The sequence below is a fragment of the Poromitra crassiceps genome (assembly GCF_964638095.1).
Source record: "Poromitra crassiceps genome assembly, chromosome: 7".
Lineage (NCBI taxonomy): Eukaryota > Metazoa > Chordata > Actinopteri > Beryciformes > Melamphaidae > Poromitra > Poromitra crassiceps.
This window is the reverse complement of record NC_139628.1, coordinates 29,622,049-29,639,548: the sequence shown is the minus strand read 5'-3', so window position 1 is coordinate 29,639,548 and position 17,500 is coordinate 29,622,049. Positions and strand designations below refer to the sequence as shown.

The following is a 17,500-nucleotide window of genomic DNA, read 5'->3' as shown; positions in this document are numbered from 1 at the left end:
CATTTGGGTATGTATGATGTCATCTGAGGGTATAAGGTTTGGCAAACACAAAAAAAAACTAAAAAAACTAAAAAAATGCACACATATTACGTTAACATATTGAGTGACCAAAAATGATCTATTGACATTCACGTATAGTAATAATTAATGTCACATAGGGGTTAATCTGAAAATGAAAATGTACTCTTTCTGCCTCTTTGAAAAATTCTGGATTCTATGAATATTCACATAATGCAAATATCACAGGCCAGGCCTAGGCGACATGATGAAAACAAAATGTCAAATGCAGTAAAGGCACCTGTGTCCGGCCCGGTACTCCTTAACCGACTGCTGCCTGGGCCCGTTAACCGTTGGGTCTCCGGCGGGCTGGGGCCCGTGTCCTGACGGGGCCCTGCCCAGGGAGGCCACGTGCCGGCCCCCCGGCGTGGCCGACACAGCCGCCGGGGGCTGGCCGGCCGGCCGGAGGCCCCGGTCCAGGCTCTGCGTCTGGGCGGCGGCGCCCAGGTGCTCCCTGCCGTGGTGGTCGGGAGGGTGTGCCGCGCTGGGGGCCTGGGTGGAGGAGGGGTGGTTGGGACTGGCCGGGTAGGAGTCCGACGCCACTGACCTGATGGGATGGGAAGGGGAGCGGCTGATTGGTTGGTTGAAATTCAGTATAGGCGGATTGGATAGGAAAGACTAGGAAAGGTTTCTTTTATTTGTACTGTATTGCTAATGAGGCTTTCCTTTGTTATCACTGAAGGTCAAAGGTTGGGGGTTGTCATTTTTATTTATCCTTGTCATTTTAATGTTTCGTAATGTGAGTGTTATGACGCCCTTCAAGACAGACAGCTGTGTAACTAGACATAACCTGACTAAATAGAATAGTTATGCTTTGATTTGCCTTGTCCAAAAGAGGGCAGTATACACCTGATTACGCCACTCAGACTGTACCCTGGGTGTGTTCCTAGTCATATTTCAATACACTACCTCAAGAAAGACATGTATGTTAGGGTTAATACTCCTGTCAGTGCCCCTGACCAAGGTACTGGCAAAAGAACTGGAGTTGGTCCCCGGGCGCTGCACTGCGGCTGCCCACTGCTCCTAGTTCTAGGAAGGTTCCTAGTAGAGGATGGGTCAAATGCAGAGGATGAATTTACCCAAGGGGATAAATAAAGGATAACTTAACTTAACTTAACCTGAACAATGCTGATGCAGTAAACTTCACTCACAGGTGTGTGTGTGTGTGTGTGTGTGTGTGTGTGTGTGTGTGTGTGTGTGTGTGTGTGTGTGTGTGTGTTCAGCCTTTGGTGTTAAATATGGTTGTCCCTGGGCCTTAGGGAATAGCTTACTAAGCATAATACATAAACAGTGATAACATCAGTGTGTGTGTGTGCGTGCGCGCGCTTGTGCGTGCGCGTGCACGTGTGTGCATGCGCGCGTGTTGTCAGGCCAGACTGTGACAAGGTAACCAGTCCCTGCAGGGCATAAAAACCTCAGTGTGTGTGTGCGTGTGTGTGTGTGTGTGTGTGTGTGTGTGTGTGTGTGTGCTTGTTTGCGTGCGTGTGTGTGTGTGTGTGTACCTGCTATCAGGGGACAGGGAGCCCTCAGAGGACATGCCGTGGTAGGGCGAGGGGGTGAGCCGGGCGTCTGGTCTGAACTCTTTGTCGTAGGCCAGGACGTTCCACTCCTGACGCCGGTTGCGAGCCTTACGCACCTGCAGCCCCAAAAACAATGTGACAGAAAATAAAGACATGCACAGTATCTGCAATGTTGATGTGATTTCCCCCCTCACGGTATTGTGGGAATCAAAAAAGGGCATACATTATTCAGATGTGATTAGTTTGTCAGGCATCAGGTTCGTTTACTGTACAACATTTGAGAAAGTAGTTTTCTTCTTCTTCTTCTTCTTCTTCTTCTTCTTCTTCTTCTTCTTCTTCTTCTTCTTCTTCTTCTTCTTCTTCTTCTTCTTCTTCTTCTTCTTCTTCTTCTTCTTCTTCTTCTTCTTCTTCTTCTGTGGTGTTTTATGGCAGTTGGCATCCTTTATTTTTGCATTACCGCCTCCTTCTGGATTTATCCATCCACTGTTTCCCTACATTCTGTAAAACCCGATCACTCAGTTCTCTCCGCCAACGTCGTTTTCTGTTGTAGCATCTGCTCAATTAAAAGATGCTAGAGTATCATTTCAATTTAGTCACTTTTCAGACAAATTGGCAAATTGACTTCTCAAAAGCGACTAGCGACAAATCTATATAGCAAGTTTTTCTGACGATGAGGGCACAATGGTAAAGTGTTGAATCTAAAAGCATATACATTAGTATGGCTGATGGCAGTTTGCTCGACTACTTGCTAGTCTAATCCAGAGAGATCTAATGATCTAATGATGATGAGACTGTAGAATCAACAGTCCACTGATGGTTCATGAAGAATTCCAAGACCGTTTGTACAAAACAATCTAAACCTGTGCAACCGTGAGCATGAAATACCTTTAATGTATTATTCATTTTAATTTCCCTTTCACACATTCCAGCCACACTCAACTGATCCCTGATCAGTTTTATTCTCTGTCATTTTTCTGGATAATTAGTCTTAGGCTTGTTAGTCTTCAGTTCTGTAGAGATATAATCCACAAAGCAGCAGTTATTACAAGAAAATGTATATTCTCAGAGTTGGTTTGCCAGTTAGGCTACTCCCACTTTCTTCCAATCAAAATGCACTGCAGAGTGGAGAAGCTGAAGTGGTGAATTTTAATGTAACAAACTAATGGCATCATTTGTCCACAAGCTAGATGAAGCAGATTTTTGCCAATCCTGCACTTTTTAGCAACATGTTGGGAAAACATAATAATCACAGGGGAGGGGGGGGAATCCATGAAATCTTGGAGGGAGAACTCGATGGAATATAATATCTTTGTCTCTATCCTGACTGACCTTCTTCACCTCCCTGCCTGGGTCCTCAACCTGCTTCTGCTGCTCCTAGGAGAGAGAGATAGAGAGAGAGAGAGAGAGAGAGAGAGAGAGAGAGAGAGAGAGCAAGCCAGAGAGAGAGTTACATAGATAGATAGATAGATAGATAGATAGAGAGGGGGGAGTAGAGAGAATTAGTAATTGATTATTGATCTCTATGGTGCAGAGGGAAAGGGCGCACCACCTGTATCTGAGTTCTTCACCATGGGGCAAAGTGTTAAGACCAAGCCACACACACACACACACACACACACACACACACACACACACACACACACACACACACACACACACACACACACACACACACACACACACAATTCTACTCACTACTCACTCCTCATTAGGCACACCAACACACACTAGTAGACAGCGGAAGCAAAACCAACCAAACACAAAAGGAATGAGGGTGAGGTGACGAGCCACACAACGTGACACACACTGACGCAAACAGAAGGGACTGTGTGTGTGTGTGTGTGTGTGTGGGTGTGTGTGTGTGTGTGTGTGTGTGTGTGTGTGTGTGTGTGAGAGAGTGTGTGTCTCTTTCTTGTCTTTCCGTAAGGCCTTCCAGGTGACATAACACACCCTCTGACTGCCTACTGGAGGGTCCTCTGGCTTAACAGTGGCTGTGGACAGCTGATGCCCTGACTGTGTTTCTAAACGTTTCACTTGAACAAAATTGTTCAAGTGGCATTAAGCAATCTGTGACTTTGATTGGCCTCGGTCAGAGGGTCAGCCACAGCTTTGGCTTTCACCATGAACTGAGCAAGCTGGATCATTCATTAGATAAGACAGATCCAACAGAAACATCTGCTGAAGAGGTACATTAATGTGACATTGCTCACGACAATGTCCTCTATTGCTGAACAGTTGGGCGGGGGAGTTTTTTGTTCCAAAACAAACAGAGGAAACTGAGATTTTAGCACTCGCCCTTCTAGCATTCTCAGCACTGGGATGCGATGGGAAAGTACAAAAATCATACGTATTACACCTTTAATAATATTAAATTATTATTATTATGTGCTCTTTTGAGGAAACTGGTCATTTTGCCAGTCAGTCACTGATACATCTGATTGATTTGGGGTTTAGATCCAGATCCGGATATCTCTCTATTGAAAAGTGGACGTGCACGACGGTTGCTAGCGGTGGTGGCTAGGTGATCTGGGACGCACATGCAACGCCTGGGCAGGTTATCCGTCTATATCTGTTGTGTTTGTCTCTATACTTGTGATCATGTCTTCCTCTGTCTCTACTCACCTGTGTGTCTGCTTTGCGTCGTGCCTAAAATTGTATGCATAGCATGCTACAGTCAGGGGGTGTGAGTGTGTGTTAGGCCCGGGGGTGTAGGGGTCAAGTGGGAGGCAGTGGGGAAGGGGGGGGGGATGGGGGGGGGGACCAGGGATGGGGAAGGGGGTTGTCTTACGGAAATGGAAAGGGGGCTCCTGGGTGGGGCTTGTCTGGAGTGGGGCCTGTCGGGGTGGGCCGGACAGCTCTATGGAAACATGGGAGAGACAAGCTGATGCATTAGACCCAGCAGAGGAGGAGGAGGAGGAGGAGGAGAAGTCTGGGAAGCGGTCGCACAAGCTGACAGAATCAGAAGGAGGAGGATATAGCTGCTTATGAGTCTTTGGCAGTCTCCCTGTATCGCTCGTACACTATATGTACTCGTACTCGTACAGTATTGTGTACTTGTACTCGTACAGTACTGCGTGTACTTGCATGGCTCAAGCTTTGAGACGAGGGCGGAGAGAGTTTTTTTCCAGCGGGTTCACAGGAGGAGAACAGAGAAGAGACACGAGGCAGCTTTGAGAACATTGCAGAGTTGGGAGTTGAAAGAAAACGATTGAACAGAGCAGCAAACGCACACAGCAGCAGTTGTTCAGGGGGTTTTCAAATGTGACTGATGGAGCCGACTTGAGGTGTACCGTTTCACAGCAGATTGGGCCCGTGGGGTTTGTTCTAAAGAGGAATGGCAGTGAATTTTAATGTTTTGAAATCTTTAATTCTCTGTTCAGGCTGCATCAATAGACACATGGGTGAACATTCACAACAGCTCCATACAGAATGAAGTAGACAAGAGATTTTCACATCATTGTCTGTCAAAACAGTGCAACACTCTGGTCTCAAAGTTTTCCGTTTTCTTTCTCTGAGTTCTAGCTTTGTAGACTTGATGACTTTGGTTCACATTGAGAAATGAGAAATAAGAGTAAGGGGACATTCACACCAAAAGCGCTTTTTTTCAGTTGGAACGCTATGGAAATCATGTCGAGAGCGCTGCCATTGTGCACAAAACACAGCGCACGGAGCGGGGTTTTTTTGCGCTTCGTTTTGTTTCCCCCTGCAGTCGTGTGCAGTACAGATCAGGACACAACGACCACATGGATGGTAGCCAGCTGGTTTTGTCTGTTTGATGTTGTTCACTGTTAACATGAAAGCCAGATTATTGCCAATTCCCGGAAGCAGCGGAGGTTGAGGATCCCTCTGGGAGGAGAACAGGTAGGAGGAGTGGAAAAGACGAGCAGCGCGCTTTTCCTCCAAATGTTCAACTTTTTCAGCTTTAAAATGCCCAGAGCGCTCCGCCAAAAAAAACGAGACGCCACCTGCATTTAAACGCCAGGTGGGTTCCTTGAAAGAGGAGCATGTTTAGCGCGTCCTTACATAGAGAATGAATTGCAGAAAGGTGCTGGCAGCTCCAAAAACGCTTTTGGTGTGAATGTCCCCTAAGCCTTCCTTTTACTAGATAAACACAAAGACCAGGTATTTGTAAAGATGTGTTAAGACTACTATGTTACCAAGTTATTACTAAGTAAGTAAATACTACTACCTTGAGAATAACATTGTCCTGCATGAGTCCACAAATCAGCTCTCATATCCAAATTGCATAATTTTGGTGTAAAATATTTTCATCTTGGTTCTTTGGATTTCTATGACTAAAAATGAAATGGTCAACTGACAAAATTACGACACTTTTACGTGTCGGTGAATGGCATGCCTGACCAACTGCTGCTGTCTCGATGAGCAATTGCATAAGAAAGCAAAGCTAAATGGTGACTGAGCGCAGTCAGATATACAGGCTGGGGAATGCAGGAAATAAAAAGATTAAAATAATAATAGCATAAAAAGACTATAGAGCTTGCAGAGTTGCGCCATGTTTGTTGAATGCCCGTCAACTCCACAAGATCTACAGTATAGGCAAGGAAAGAACACATTAGCAAATTAAAGGAGAAGATGGATTTGATTGACTTTTGTTTCACACATTTCTTTTGCAAACACACACACTCTCTCTCTCTCACACACACACGCACACACACACACGCACACGCACACACAGCCCTACCTTCTGCCGTCTCTTCTCCTTGCGTTTGTCCTCGGTGGCCTGGAGCATCTTCTCCTTCCACAGGTTGAAGAAGTAGGAGGGGTCGGTGTAGAACTTCAGCGCGTCCTTCTTGTCGTCCCTGGACGGAGGGTTGACAGGGAGGGGAGGATGGAGAGATATCCGCGAGGAGAAACGGAGCGGTTTGATCGGACGGAGGGAGAGAAGCAAATGACACACGAGTGGAAGACGGAGAGAGGGGAGAGACGGAGGGATGGAAGGTAGAAGGGAGTTTTGAGTTGAAGGAAGGAGGGATGAAGAGGGATGAAAAGGGATTGAGAGAAAATGAGGAAGTGAAGAATTAGAACAGGGGTTCCCAACCTTTTTCGGCTGGTGACCCCACTTTGACGGCTAACAAAAATCTAGGGACCCCAGACATTCAAATTTCGGTACATCAGTGATGTCACATGTAACAGTAGGCCGACTTTTCTCCTTTATAATCTGAGAATTCTGACTTTAATCTCAGAATTCTGACATTTAAAACAGAATGCTGACTTTTCCCTTTCCCTGACATTAAACTTAGAATTGTGACTTTATTTTCAGAATCCCGACTTAAACTCAGTGCTCAAATATTTCTTTCACATGTGGCCATAATCCTTCTAAATTATGTGTGGTGTATTAAAAAAAAGAAGGAAAGAAAATCAGTCGACCCCAAGGTTGGGAACCACTGGATTAGAAGGAGTAGATTCGTGAAACATATAGTATGAGATACAAAGTGCTTTATAAATTTATACAATAACTGATAGAGACACTGCATGAAATAGACCACGCTCTCCATTCACTCCCATACACCAGCGTAATTTTGCTTGAATTAAACATAGCTAAAAGCTGTTGTGTGGTGGGCTGCGCAGACAAAAAAAAAAGCATTTTTGTACTCCTGAGCAAAACAAGTAAGCCATTGAGAATTGGCGAGAAGAAAAATGTGGCTCTAGCTGTCACGGAAGAAAGTTGGAGTGTTCATCTTCCGTATATATGATCTTTGTGTGCAACACGTGACATAGGAGAACGCCAGGATTTCTGTTTCCCCCCATTTTGGGCGTGGTTTCTGAATGATGACGTGCTCCGCGGTGTCTCTATGGACTGATGGATGAAAACCTGCTGTTTGCTGGTACAAAGAGGATCTTTTGTCATTATCTCTACTGAAGATGAGCAACATGCTACAAGTGATTTCTCCATCTTCCTTTCTCTCCTTCCACCATCTGCTGCAGATCAGAAACTCTGAAGGCTTTAGCTCTGTTTGCTCTGGAAGAACACAACCTCTTCCTGTTTGGTGCCGTAAAGTGACCAAGGAGATTCCCCTCCACAGCCACCAGGTGGAGAAACACAGCCAAATGCAGAGCAGAGACTATAATAGAGGCAGACTGGCTTTTCAGCAACAGTCTTGTTTGTCTGATTATACTTCTGTCTACAAATTCATATGGTAATGAATTATTGATGCACATTGCACCTTTGATTATTACTGAACAGTACAGACCAATACGAGCACGTTTGTTTGTCACACATGGAATAACCTACACGCTTAAACTGACCAATAAGAAATGAGTTGCTGACCTATAGGGGCTGAGTATGTTGAGCGGCGGCGGTTTGTCGCAGCGGTGGTACATCTCCACCACCGGGTTGGGGACGGAGGTCCTCGACACCACCTGCTGGTCCTGGATGGTACTGCTCTTAAAGGCCTTCCTCATATTGATGTCCTGCAGGGAGACTGGAGGGAGAGAGAGAGAGAGGAGACAAGAGTTGAATTTGAGGATACCAATAATCTCATCTTCTGTACCCCCCAATTTCCCCCCGGGGATCATTCAAATCTTTCTGATTCTGATTCTGATTCTGATAGTAAACGTGTCCACGACAATTCAGCCAACTATCATTTGAATGACTCCTGTGAGAATCATCCACTCGGCAGCCTCAGCCTCATCTGACCACATAATCCCTTCAAACAGCTGTTTTAACTCTTCAGGCGTCGGCTTAGCAGCTAAACCTCTGGATGATAGCGCTGCCCTCTCTCTGCGCTCCCTGCTGTAGATGTTACACGCATGAATCCGGTCGCATTTGCAGGAGGGAAGGGAGGGAGTATCTCCGGTCAGGGCACAGGGCGGACTTAAGCCTTTAAGTCAGCCAGGGGCAGGGCACCACTGTTGACCAACACGTTTGGCTTGTGACCCGTTGAAATTCAAGCGATGTCCCGTCAAAGACAGTCGAAGCGAATAATGACTTCCCCGTGTCAGGTCGGTTCCTTTGACATCAGAGAAGATCACAGGAAAAAAGCAAAACATCTGAGGAAGGGGGGGAATGATCATGAATTTGTTTGACAGAAATACCTTTTTCCAAATCATCTCAATTCAGAATTATCTTGTGACTCCAGAAGCACACGTCTAGAAATACTTTGCTGAAGTCAGGACTCAGGGTCTCTACTTGCTGCTAGCAAGGTCACTGAGTGTTATAAAAAATAAAAATAAAACATTGTTTCCTACACAGTATACAAAGTTAATTATACCTGGAGGTCATTTTGGTTTCATGGAGGTAGATTTTCTCCTGGGCCTACAGTATTGCAGCTGGAGTTACCGTCTCAGAATGGCTTTTATTTTGCATATTTATGTATGTATGCTAATGTTATTTTACTGTTCATTAAAGCCAGATGAGGCATTCTCATTGTATTTCCATATTACTGAGCTGTTACAATCTGCTGCTGAGGAATGTGAAGGAAACGCTGCAGAACATGGCAGGAAGTGTGTTTTTCAGAACACGGGGAATGAAGGAAACAAGAATTTAACGACCTAACAGTCTTTAATTTGAAGTCTCTAGCGATGACCGGGTGTCTCCAAATATGCGGCTTCATCTTAAATGTCTTTAAAATATAGAGGATCCAGCGAGTAAGTGTCATCATTGTGTCAGCCAAGGACTTAAAGGAGAATTTCGTGTTTTTTTAACCTGGAGCCCTCTCCTCACATTAATTATTATCTGACGACTCACCCAGTGTTCTCCGCAGCGAGTTTTGAGATAAATAGTGTCCAAGCCAGTCCTAGAATGGCTCTCCGTCGGGGCCACTTGGCAGCGTGCTGTTCCTCCATGTAAATAGACAGTTTTCTTGCCGTTTTCTACCCATATCGTCATTATATGACCCCTAAAGAAACATCAGACTGCTATTCACCCCCGGGCTACTTCCAGTAGTGTTTACCAGGGATCTCATTTCCTCATTCGGGGTCTGTGTCACCAACTCTCGTCAAGTCCCGCGAGACTTTCCTGCCGGCTGGCCTGTGTACGGAAGCCCAGCTCCTTGACGAGAGTCTATTTAACGAGCAACTTCCAATATTCGTCTGAGCGACTTTATGGATCCCAGAGGCAGCATCATGTATAGGACGAATCAGCGTGATGTCACAACCACCCAGAAATGGGGAACCCCGCGGCATTTAACTAGTATGAGTTGTGCCAAACAAACGTTAATATCTCAAAAACGATACATCACATCGCTTATATTTTACCAACATTCTGAGTGAGAGAAGAGATTAGCTCAAGAGTTTGATGTATAATATATGCATGTCGTGTTAAAGTTGTGTGAACTGTCGCAGTTTTTTAAATGTAAACAGGGTCAGCCGGCTAGAGTCAGACACTCAAGCTCATGCTCCATAGGGTTCCATTGCCGTTGCCACCCAGTGACGCGGTTTGTTTACCTCCCAGAGTCTGGGAGCTTTCTCTCGGGCAGCTCCCAGACTCTGGAACGCCCTCCCCCAAGACATCAGAACATCAGAGTCCCTCACAGTCTTCCACTCCCGCCTCAAAACCCATCTCTTTTCCACCGCCTTCCCTTAGTCCCTCTGCTCCCTCCCCCTATCCTTGCTAGTGTGCTGTCTCTGTCTACTGTCTTGTCCCACCACTATCGCCCCCCCCCCACATAGTACTCAGTGTTTAGTGTAATCTCTGTCGTTATATGTTCACTAACGTCTCCCCCCGCCCCCCTCAGTGTTTAGTTTTGTTTAGCCTACTGTAAAGCGTCTTTGAGCCCTGGAAAAGCGCTATATAAGTCCCATCTATTAAAATGCTGCTCGGCTGATCCCTCATATTACAAGCTACTGTACAGGTAACACAAGGCTTTCTTACCTTTGGTTCCAGTTTTTATGTAAAGCATATTCCCATGTTGTAAAGCAGCCTATAAGTCCGTTCTGAAAGCGTGTTGACTGGACGCCCGCGTGTAAAAAAGTCTGCTTAATAGTGTAGGTTATAGTGTAGGCTACTGTATGATGAACGAAACAACGAAACATCGCCGATGTACACGCAACAGCTCTCAACAGTGAGGCTGCTTGTGACGAGAGCTCACCCAAATACGCTGACAACGCAGAAACTGTAATCCATTAAAGTTTTCTCCAAGACAAGGTACCGAACAATCTTCATATTCCACGTGCATTGTTAGGTGTGGCTATACTGTAGGACTGCGCCTGCATATCGGCATGCAGAAAGTGAGAGAGATTATTATATCTGAGGAGTCTATTTAACTCACAACATGCGAGACAGACTGCAGATATGCCTTGGTTAACTTATTTCTGATAGTAGAACTTCAATCTGGAGGTGGTTTTCCCTCAGTCCTCCTGTCATCTTTTTTAAATGAATGAGCTGAGATTCCCGTCTTCCCGAGGCGCACCCTTTTAAACAGACGTCGATTCGTCTACCTCCATTGGCGGAACGAAAGGTGTAACAAAATGACTCGCCATTCCATCCCTGTGACTTTTACACAGGAGGCGATGCGTAATAATCCCACAGCGATCACGGCTTTCACAGGCTGTGTAAAAAGGGGCTTTTGGTTTCAATCCAGGACGTGGAGTTTGAGTCATGCTTGCATGGCGACGTTTAGCAGCCACAGAACAACAACTGCAAATCACTGGAGGCTTGACGCAGGCCCAGATCCCTCAACGCCACAACTTGGTATTTGTACCTTAGTATTACCGTTAACTCCCTAGTGGAATACTGTTAGTGCTGGTCAAGTCCCAAATTCATATAGTAAATACAGTCTGCCACAGTCTGCCATCTGTGTCCCTCAGATGTCATTCTCCACCTGTCCACCAGATGCCCTCGGGCTCTCTTCCCCTCGGTGCTCCTTCCCTCCACACCTGCCCTGCGTTAACCCTCGTTAGCCCTGCCCTGCTCTCTGTGGTGTCCCCGGCCAATCAGCTCGCCCGGTTTCTCCCCACTCACCAGCTGTCCCTCGTTTAGTTCATTTGTTACTTCAGTATTTAAGTCTCTGCCGCCCGCCTTTGTTTGCAGGTTTGGTCGTCTGTTTGCGTAGTCTTTTTTTTTAAACTGTAGTTTACATCACTCTTGTCTAGTCTAATCTTCACCTTATATATGTGTTGTGTTGTGTGCCTGCTATTCTATATTATTATTATATATTATATATATGTAAAGGCTTTTGTTTGGTGCTCAAGGTTGTCTCCTGTCTCCCGTGTTTGGGTCCACCCTGATCCTTGACATAGCTGGGACAAAAAACATGTTGTGCACTGTGACACACACACACACACACACACACACACACACACACACACACACACACACACACACACGGTGGTAATAGGACAGCAGGGACAGGTGAATCTTAAGGCTTGTTGCATCAGCTTAACAACACATCTCTCTCACTCTCTTGTCATTGGATGTCAGTGAGACAGTATGAGAAGCCGTGTCATGTGCTTTAGGACACTGTGTGGGAACGTGAGTTCAATAATGTGGTTTGTGTTGCATTATGGGAGCCTGGCAGTGTGTGTTTGTGTGTGTGTGAGTGTGTGTGTGTGTGTGTGTGTGTGTGTTTGTGTGTGTGTGTGTGAGTTAGGACATTCACAGACTAGTCGACACTGTGCTTAGTAGTCGACTAGTCATTTTAGATTTTTTTTTTTTTTTTTTTTTTATCTTTAAGAAAGAACATGAGGTATTTACACGACATACATGGACTATCATATCCCATATCCCATATCCCCCACAAAGAACATCAAAACACAACAAAACAAAACAAGAAAACTGCATAAGATACACAATAATCCAAGAACAAACAAGACTATTGGACAAACAACCCAACAAAAACAATGCATTCAAAGTAAATACATAGATCTTGCCCTGTTGGCAGCTAGGAAATGCATAGCTTTAAATTGGAAAGCATCCAATCCCCCAGCTGTAGTTCACTGGTGGAATGAACTCTCAAGCTACCATACGTTGGATAACATTTACTACAAGAGCAAAGGCAGATTCTTAGACATCCCCAAAATATGGCAACCACATACAGAGTTTGACTTTAAGAACTTTTTACCCCAGTGTCATTAGGCTTATCAGGATAGGAGCTGAATGCATTGTTTTTGTTTGGTTGTTTGTCCAATAGTCTTGTTTGTTCTTGGATTATTGTGTATCTTATGCAGTTTTCTTGTTGTGTTTTGATGTTCTTTGTGGGGGATATGGGATATCATAGTCCATGTATGTCGTGTAAATACCTCATGTTCTTTCTTAAAGATTAAAAAAAAAAAAAAATTAAACGACTAGTCGACTACCTTTTGGGACGACTAGTCGACTAGTAAAATTCACTAGTCGTGAATGCCCTAGTGTGTGTGTGTGTGTAGAAAGAGAAAGCAAGAGACAGAAAATAGATATGTGCATGTACAGTAGTACACAGTGACAAGCACTGTCACGTGTGTGTGTGTGTGTGTGTGTGTGTGTGTGTGTGTGTGTGTGTGTCATACTGTGTCAATCCCTTAATATAACCCCAACAGAGATTTAACACTAGTGCAACACTATCCAGGATCTACCAGATTATTACACGTGCGCGCACACACACACACACACACACACACACACACACACACACACACACACACACACACACACACACACACACACACACACACACACACACAGGGTTAACAATGCCATTGTTATATGTTCCTAGAAGTGATTATACTTAACAAAAGCAGTGTGTGTGCATGTGCATGCATGTGGGTGTGTGTGTGCGTGCATGTGCGTGTGTATGTGTGTGTGTGTGTGTGTGTGCGTGCGTGCGTGTGTGTGTGTGTGCGTGTGTTTGTGTGTGTGTGTGCGTGTGCGTGCATGTGCGTGTGTGTGTGTGCATGCGTGCGTGCACGTGTGCGTGCGTGCACGCGTGTGTGTGTGCACGTGTGTGTGTGTGTGTGCGTGCGTGCGTGCACGTGTCCGTGTGTGTGTGCGTGCGTGTGTGTGTGTGCGTGTGTGCGTGCGTGCACGTGTCTGTGTGTGTGTGTGTGTGTGTGCAGACTCTGCAGTGTGGTGTCTGAGATGTGTTTGATCATCTCTTCCTAACTAAGCCTCTGTCCCTCCGGCCACATGAATCATCTACCACACCAGCAGCTATTAATGCTACTCTCATTCACACACATCTTCAAAGAGAACTCCAGCTCCCTCACTCCCTCACTCCCTCTCTCTCTCTCTCTCTCTCTCCAAGCATACTCTCTGTCTCTCTCCCTTACTCTCTCTCTCCAAGCATAATCTCTCTCTGTCTCTCTCTCTCTCTCTCTCTCTCCAAGCATACTCTCTGTCTCTCTCCCTCACTCCCTCTCTCTCTCTCTCTCTCCAAGCATACTCTCTGTCTCTCTCCCTTACTCTCTCTCTCTCTCTCAAAGCATAATCTCTCTCTGTCTCTCTCCCCCACTCTCTCTCTCTCCAAGCATACTCTCTCTCTGTCTCTCTCCCTCACACCCTCTCTCTCCAAGCATACTCTCTGTCTCTCTCCCTTACTCTCTCTCCAAGCATACTCTCTCTCTGTCTCTCTCCCTCACACCCTCTCTCTCCCTCCCCAAGCATAATATCTGTCTCTCTCCCTCACACCCTCTCTCTCCAAGCATACTCTCTCTGTCTCTCTCCCTCACACCCTCTCTCTCTCCAAGCATACTATCTGTCTCTCTCCCTCACACCTTCTCTCTCTCCAAGCATACTCTCACTCTCCCTCTCTCTGAGCACAGATACACTCTTCCTTTTCTAAAGTTCTCTCTCTCTCTCTGTGTATCGCTCTCTTCTAGCATACTCTCTCTCTCTCCCTTTTCTAACATGCTCTATCTCGCTCTCTCTCCTTGCATACCCAGTCTCTTCCAGTACTCTCTCTCCCCTTCTCCCAATCTCTCCATCTCTGCGCTTTCTTTCTTTCTTCCCTTCCGCAGGTCATAAAACATTCATGTCATCACTCGTTCTGCCGGCGTGTCTGGAGAGGAGCGGGGTGGACAGAGGAAGAGGGGGAGGAGGAGGAAGGAGAGGAGGGGTCAGACGGACAGAGCGAGGGATGAGAATGAGAGCTAGCAGACAGGGGGCGACACTGGGAAGACGTACAGAAGCAAGAGAAGAGAGAATAGCTGGTGAGTATATAGGAGGAGGGATGGGGATGAAAGGATGAGGCAGAGGAGGAGGAGAGGAAGAGGAGGGGGAGAGGGAGGGGTGCTGAGCTATCCCTTTTCATCTCCGTCTGTCTCACTCTATCTATTTATTTCTGTCTGGGTCTGCTGTGCTGCAGAATGACTAGGCACTATCTGCACACAGAGAGAGAGAGAGAGAGAGAGGGAGAGAGAGAGAGAGAGAGAGAGAGAGAGAGGGAGAGACAAGAAAGGGAGATAGAGGGTAAAAGAGAAGGAGGGAGGGAGGAGTGAGGGAAGCAGAGAGTGAGACAGATGGAGAGGGAGAGAGGAAGAGACAGAGAGGAAGAGAGAGAGAGGGATGGAGTGAGAAGAGATGGAGAGAGGGAGGGAGATAGACCGTCTGTACTACCATGTTCAATGTGCTTTGGCAATACTGTTATTCACTATGGTCATGGCAATAAAGCCTCTTTGAATTGAATTAAAAGAGGGAGAGAGAGAGAGAGAGAGAGAGAGAGAGAGAGAGAGAAAGAGAGAGAAATTGGGTTTCCATCCAAAGGTATTGCAAAATTTAATCTAATTTTCAGAAAGTCAGTAAAAGAAAATGCTAAATTATACGCGTTTCCCATCATCCACTATGTTATGGTGTAAATATGAGGAGTTGGTGAAGAGGAGGTGCAACGAATTGACGTGATTAAAACATCGCCAGACGCCAGTCAAACCCTCAAACCCTCAAACGAGGGAAATGAACCCTGTGTTCTGTGATTAAATGTGAGTTAAAGAGAAAACATCCAGGAGGAAAACATGATGGAAAGCTTGATGAGTACGCTGCTGTCTGTCTCTGCTCATCTGCCACACCAACACCCCATACTGTACGTGCTGTGACAAACATCTGCACGATTCATTTAAAGTTTCTTGATTATACAGAGGTACGTCAAATGGATTACCAGGCCCACTCTTCAATTCAGCATCTTACCATACTATAATTGGAGAGGGACCGGCGCAAAATTGTAAATTTGCCCAATTGTCCAAGGGAGGGCGCTGGCGAGATCTCGCGGGGAAACCAACAAGGGACAATATTGCCACTCTAAAACTTGACAACGTTGGACTGGAAGTGACCGCAACCGTAATGGCAGCGACTACTACTTCCGCTCTAGACCAGACGAGTTTAACACAGAGAACAGCGCCCTCTGGACAAGACAACCAGTTCAACAAAGAGGCAACAGACACACAGAGAACAGTGCCCTCTAGACTAGACAACAAGTTTAACAAAGAGGGAACAGACACACAGAGAACAGCACCCTCTAGACAAGACAACAAGTTTAACAAAGAGGGAACAGACACACAGAGAACAGCACCCTCTAGACTAGACAACAAGTTTAAAAAAGAGGGAACAGACACACAGAGAACAGCGCCCTCTAGACTAGACAACGAGTTTAACAAAGAGGGAACAGACACACAGAGAACAGCGCCCTCTAGACAAGACAACCAGTTCAACAAAGAGGGAACAGACACACAGAGAACAGTGCCCTCTAGACTAGACAACGAGTTTAACAAAGAGGGAACAGACACACAGAGAACAGCGCCCTTTAGACAAGACAACGAGTTTAACAAAGAGGGAACAGACACACAGAGAACAGCGCCCTCTAGACAAGACAACGAGTTTAACAAAGAGGGAACAGACACACAGAGAACAGTGCCCTCTAGACAAGACAACGAGTTTAACAAAGAGGGAACAGACACACAGAGAACAGCGCCCCCTAGACTAGACAACAAGTTTAACAAAGAGGGAACAGACACACAGAGAACAGCGCCCTCTAGACAAGACAACCAGTTCAACAAAGAGGGAACAGACACAGAGAACAGTGCCCTCTAGACAAGACAACGAGTTTAACAAAGAGGGAACAGACACACAGAGAACAGCGCCCTCTAGACAAGACAACCAGTTCAACAAAGAGGGAACAGACACAGAGAACAGTGCCCTCTAGACAAGACAACCAGTTCAACAAAGAGGGAACAGACACACAGAGAACAGTGCCCTCTAGACAAGACAACGAGTTTAACAAAGAGGGAACAGACACACAGAGAACAGCGCCCCCTAGACTAGACAACAAGTTTAACAAAGAGGGAACAGACACACAGAGAACAGCGCCCTCTAGACAAGACAACCAGTTCAACAAAGAGGGAACAGACACAGAGAACAGCGCCCTCTAGACTAGACAACGAGTTTAACAAAGAGGGAACAGACACACAGAGAACAGCGCCCTCTAGACAAGACAACGAGTTTAACAAAGAGGGAACAGACACACAGAGAACAGCGCCCTTTAGACAAGACAACCAGTTCAACAAAGAGGGAACAGACACACAGAGAACAGTGCCCTCTAGACAAGACAACGAGTTTAAAAAAGAGGGGACAGACACACAGAGAACAGCGCCCTTTAGACTAGACAACCAGTTCAACAAAGAGGCAACAGACACACAGAGAACAGTGCCCTCTAGACTAGACAACGAGTTTAAAAAAGAGGGAACAGACACACAGAGAACAGCGCCCTTTAGACAAGACAACCAGTTCAACAAAGAGGGAACAGACACAGAGAACAGCGCCCTCTAGACTAGACAACGAGTTTAACAAAGAGGGGACAGACACACAGAGAACAGTGCCCTCTAGACTAGACAACCAGTTCAACAAAGAGGCAACAGACACACAGAGAACAGTGCCCTCTAGACTAGACAACGAGTTTAAAAAAGAGGGAACAGACACACAGAGAACAGCGCCCTCTAGACTAGACAACCAGTTCAACAAAGAGGCAACAGACACACAGAGAACAGTGCCCTCTAGACTAGAC

General features: G+C 46.0%; 1 protein-coding gene across 1 annotated transcript in view; it reads right to left on the bottom strand.

Moving 5' to 3' along the window:
- The window catches only part of LOC310779100 (actin-binding protein WASF3), a gene marked incomplete at both ends in the record, with an annotated part of 27,791 nt that overhangs the window by 3,554 nt on the left and 6,737 nt on the right, over positions 1–17,500 (bottom strand). The window contains 6 exon segments of the mRNA XM_083639598.1: positions 299–604; positions 1,560–1,693; positions 2,907–2,951; positions 4,366–4,434; positions 6,280–6,397; positions 7,867–8,020. Coding sequence (XP_083495724.1) covers positions 299–604; positions 1,560–1,693; positions 2,907–2,951; positions 4,366–4,434; positions 6,280–6,397; positions 7,867–8,020 — 826 coding nt within the window.